Source organism: Echinops telfairi, unplaced genomic scaffold, assembly GCF_000313985.2.
Source record: "Echinops telfairi isolate 266 unplaced genomic scaffold, ASM31398v2 ScPeMD7_7420;HRSCAF=8458, whole genome shotgun sequence".
NCBI classification, from domain to species: Eukaryota; Metazoa; Chordata; class Mammalia; order Afrosoricida; family Tenrecidae; genus Echinops; species Echinops telfairi.
In genome coordinates this window covers 51,267,091-51,271,656 of record NW_022111320.1, presented here as the reverse complement: position 1 = coordinate 51,271,656, position 4,566 = coordinate 51,267,091, and the positions used below count along the sequence as shown (strand labels likewise).

The 4,566-nt window shown below is 39.1% G+C and overlaps 1 protein-coding gene across 1 annotated transcript in view; it reads right to left on the bottom strand.

The window, feature by feature from the left end:
- RBM6 (RNA binding motif protein 6) overlaps positions 1-4,566 on the bottom strand; it is a 92,281-nt gene that overhangs the window by 71,507 nt on the left and 16,208 nt on the right. The window contains exons 2-3 of the mRNA XM_045297713.1: positions 4,029-4,140; positions 8-138 (exon numbers count right to left, since the gene is read on the bottom strand). Coding sequence (XP_045153648.1) covers positions 8-138; positions 4,029-4,072 — 175 coding nt within the window. The 5' untranslated portion in view covers positions 4,073-4,140. The remainder of the gene's footprint in view (positions 1-7; positions 139-4,028; positions 4,141-4,566) is intronic.

Below are 4,566 nucleotides of genomic sequence, written 5' to 3'. Positions count from 1 at the left end.
CCCGAGTGCCCCTGGAAATCAAAGGGAAGTGAGTCTCTGCCAGGAAAGTTGCCAGAGTGTCTCTCTTGAGCATGACTCTTAAGGGGAGGAGGGTAGTCCCTGTTCCACCCGGGAGCAAACCTTTCTTCTTGGCTCCCACTGTAGAAACAAAGACAGGATTACTCATATTGTCCAGAGTTTGAAATCTACACACCAGCATATTCTTCTCTAATCACAGTATTCTTCTGTAAACATTTTTTTTTTTGGCAGAGTTCTGTAACAAGGTCCTAGAGCTGCAGAAAACAGCAATGCTTTGCTATTTAAGACGAAGTGTCCGAGTAAACTTTTATGCTCCCATTTCAGAACACGAGGAAAGTCAACACAAGGTTTTCAACATGACTGCTGCAGAAAAAGCTTTCACCCAGTCCTGCAACAGGGAAAATCCGCAACACCAGATAAGCTAGCAATGGTGACACACTACCAAAATTTTCATTTCCTACAGTCAGGGAACTTGGACTTCCAAGGTCAACATGATGATTCTTATTATATCAGGAAAATCAATGCACTGTAAATTTCGGAAGGTATTGATCTCATTTATGCATTCAAGAGTGACATTCAAAAATATGTGATCACAGCTACAGCACCCAAGCAGAATGGATGCAGAACGCGCGCAGAAACACTGGCTGTATGTCAGACACCAGAGTACACCAGCTGAGCATCACTCCTGGTTGCTTCTAAATCCCAGCTCTAGGTGGCTCTGCCCTGAACCACTCTCACCTGGGTGCCCCTGCTGTAAGTACTCAAGGGTGTAACAGAAGGCAGTATGAATGATGCCGCAAAGCATGCGTAAGTCAACTAAGTCAAGCACTGGTATCTGGGAACTTGATGAAAGGGAGCGAGAGAGCACACTAGGCCTTCAAGCACTATTCTCATGCTCCACATGAAGAGCTCTCATTCCAGACTCCAGTGTCACATGCTACATGTCCATGGTAACAAAACTTATATAAAAATAAGCACAGTGCATATTAAATTCACATGACACTTTATAGAACTCATGAGACAAGTAAGAGCCAGCTTAACCCTTTATACAATCCCACTTTTGCCTTTACCCAACCTCAGGACCATTTTACATGTTTTGGGAAGAAACTGGGGAATCCAGATGCAGTCCTGACTTGGGGCAGAGAAGAAAGAGTTCTGAGGAGCTATGCCTGCTCATTAGCAGGAGAGCAAAAGTAAGAAATCAAGTCTAACTAACTCAGCTCTCTGCTCCGGAACACCCAGGCTCTGCAGAGCACGCTCGGCTACAGGGAGAGTCCGCAGTTCTGGGTTACTCGGCTTCCGAGCAACAGTCCCTGGGAGAACTTAACAATGCTAACCTGAACACGGTGTCCATTTAATACAATTTCAGAACACAAAAGATTCCACTGCCTCCATTAACATTAATTACATCCATGTGCTTCAACACAAGAAGTCAGCTTCAATGTTCTTCATATGCAATACAAATTAACTCATTCAAAGCTCAGTTAGCTTGCAGGAAGATTATCCCTCAGCAGACACTTATGGGACAAGTGCTGAGGTATCTATATGTGGATGTCTTCTCTGACCAAATATATCCAACATTGCCTTTGAATGCTGCCCTAACGGGGGTCTTACCTTCTTAAATTGAGATCAAATAGGTCTAGAGCGGGGGTGTCAAATTGGCGGCCCCAAGGTAATTTTTTGTGGCCCACGATGCTCTGAAATAAAATGTAACGAGGGACTTGTGTGTACAGTATTGCCTTGATCTCCCCTAAGCGCTATTTTCTTCATAACATCTTTTTTCTGTTTTAATTTTATTTCAGAGCATCGTGGGACACAAAAAATTACCTCGGGGGCTGCCAGCCTGACACCCCTTGTCTAGAGTAACCTATTATATGATAGTTCTTAAAACTATACTTTTTTTATACAGACTATACAAAAAGTAATTCTATAAAATATAAAATAACAGTGGCTATCAAAAGCCTTTTCAGTCAAAATCAAACTTAAAATGAAAAAGTAAAATGAAATCATTTTCCTGAAAGATGTTTTTGGCCAAATTCGTCTAAATGTCAGGAATATTGTATAAACTATGTCTCCCTGTTAGTCAAAGGCCTCAACAAATTCATAAAAAGAAAGAAAGCATGCAATGACTTACAGTTAAACTAAAACTAAGAAAGTATAATTTGGGGGGAGGGCAGGGGATAGAATTTTAAATAATAAAATAGGATAAAGGAAAAAAAAATCTGAAAATAGAAAAAAAGTCATGCAATATAACTAACTTACCTAATTTTTGGAATGCTTACTTAAACCATCTTAAGTTAACTCTCTAGGAAATAGCCTCACGTATAAATTAATTATCCTTAAATACTAGTAATAGAACAGACTATAATCTAAATGACCTAAATGTTTAAGACGTGTTAAAATATAAGCCCATTGGCTTATACCAATTTCTCTAAGTGGGTGATACCCAATCCAATGCAAAAGCAGTTTATTGTACTTTATCCTGGATTAGGGGCTATAGTACCAAAGTCTTTAAGTGCCAGGGGCACACTGAGTAATTAATTGTCTTTTGAAAAGGGGCAGCAGGTCAAATACATTTAGGAACTTATGGTCTACACCAAGGGTCAAAAACCGTTTTTTATAGAGTCAGAAAGTAAACATATGAAAGCGTCCAAAAATTTGTGGGGAAATGGAATAAAAAAGATAATGGAAGTTTTCTACAAACTTTGTGAAACCCCCTTGCAATGGGTTTTCCGAGTTATGTAGTGTCTGTAAAATTTATTCAACTCTACCACTACAGGACAAAAACAACCACACTCACTGCCATCGAGTCGGTTCTGACTCACGGAGACCCAACCGGACAGAGTAGAAAATGGCCTGAGGCTTCCCGAGATGTTCATTCTCTATGGGAGGAGAAGGTTTCACCTTTCTCCCAGAGTAGCAGGTGGTTTTGAACTGCTCATCTTGTGGTTAGCAGCCCAATGGGTGACCCATACCAGTACAAAAAACAAAAAGCCCCACAATTTTTAAATGACGAAGTGTGGCTGAGTTTCAAAAAATTTATTTACAAAAACAGGCTGTGGATCATACTTTGCTGACCACTGAATCAGACCTTAGTATTCTGAAAGGCAAAGCACACCCAGTACCACTAGCATAGCTTTAACATTAAAAACTCTCTATCATTTAGCATTTGTAAAATGCTGGCTTTATAAAACATAATATAGATTTTCTAAGGTCAGTTCGGAATAAAAAATGTCATATTAGAACTCCAAGCTTAAGAATAGAAAATAAAAATAACCATTGAATTTACACAGTAAAAGCATAAAGATGCCAATCCAAATGAAAATGTCCTAGTGAGCGAATTCTTAGTGAAGCAACAATACTTTTAAATGTCTTATTTTAGAAGTCAGGTTTCTTTACAACTGCCTTTTATTAAATGTGAACACAACACAAAAGCTTTTAAAAGTATTATCGTTAGTGTATACATTAGACTTTTTAAAAAATTAACTCTACAAATCTAAAAGTAATCCATATACAACTGGATGCTATCACCTTGTCCACTCATATTTGTGTCCAGAAACTTTAAAATGGAAATGTCGCTTTAAAAATCTGCCTCAAGATATTTTCCCTGCTCAGATCTATTTATGGTAGCTGTGATTTAACAATTTGCTATGGGGAAGACATTAAATGTGAAAACAGAGATTCTAAATTCCAGATATAAATCAGTGAACTTGCTGACACTTTTATAAACATGCATGTACATGTTTGCTGCCTTCTTCACAAGCTGAAAAGCTTTCGTGGTTTTTCAGTTTTTAAAAGGATATTACAACATAAAACACTTGGCATGCTGGATATTCAGTTTCATAATCACTTTGGAAATAATCAAAACCTTTTTTACAGTTTCTATTGTTTTTAAACCAGATGTATTCCTCCACATAAGAAAACGTCTCCCTTTACAGTAGGCCAAAACTGTTACATTGTCTCTATCATTAAAATATTAACGATTTAAATATTCAGATTTCAAAACTTACCGAAAAGGTCCTGTTCTCTTAGCAGATCGAGAATCCCCCCACATCTCTTTCTAAATCAAGAAGGCTCCAATAAATAGGTGTTTTTTCAACCAAACTCGGGCTCTAGCAGAACCTGTATAAAACCAAACACAAAATTCACTGCATTAGAATAGGAGGGAGTGGCTTAACCTAGTTCCCTTCTATGTGGCTTATTTGGGACAACATCAGCAAGGATACTTTTGGAGGTTGCTTTTAAGCAGTTGAAATTTGTAACAAGAAAAATGTATGTAGTGAATGATGGGGGGAGTGCGGAGTGGAGACCCAAAGCCCATGAGTAGGCCACTGGAGATCCCCTTGCAGAGGGTTCTTACAGAGGGGTCTCGGGGAGGAGACGAGCCAGTCAGGGGGCGATGTAGCAACGATGAAAAATACAACTTTCCTCTGGTTCCTAAATGTATCCTCCCGACTCCCACTATCATGACACGAATTCGACCTTGCAAGTCTGGCTAGACCAGAGGATGTACATTGGTACAGATAGGAACTGGAAATCCAGGGAATC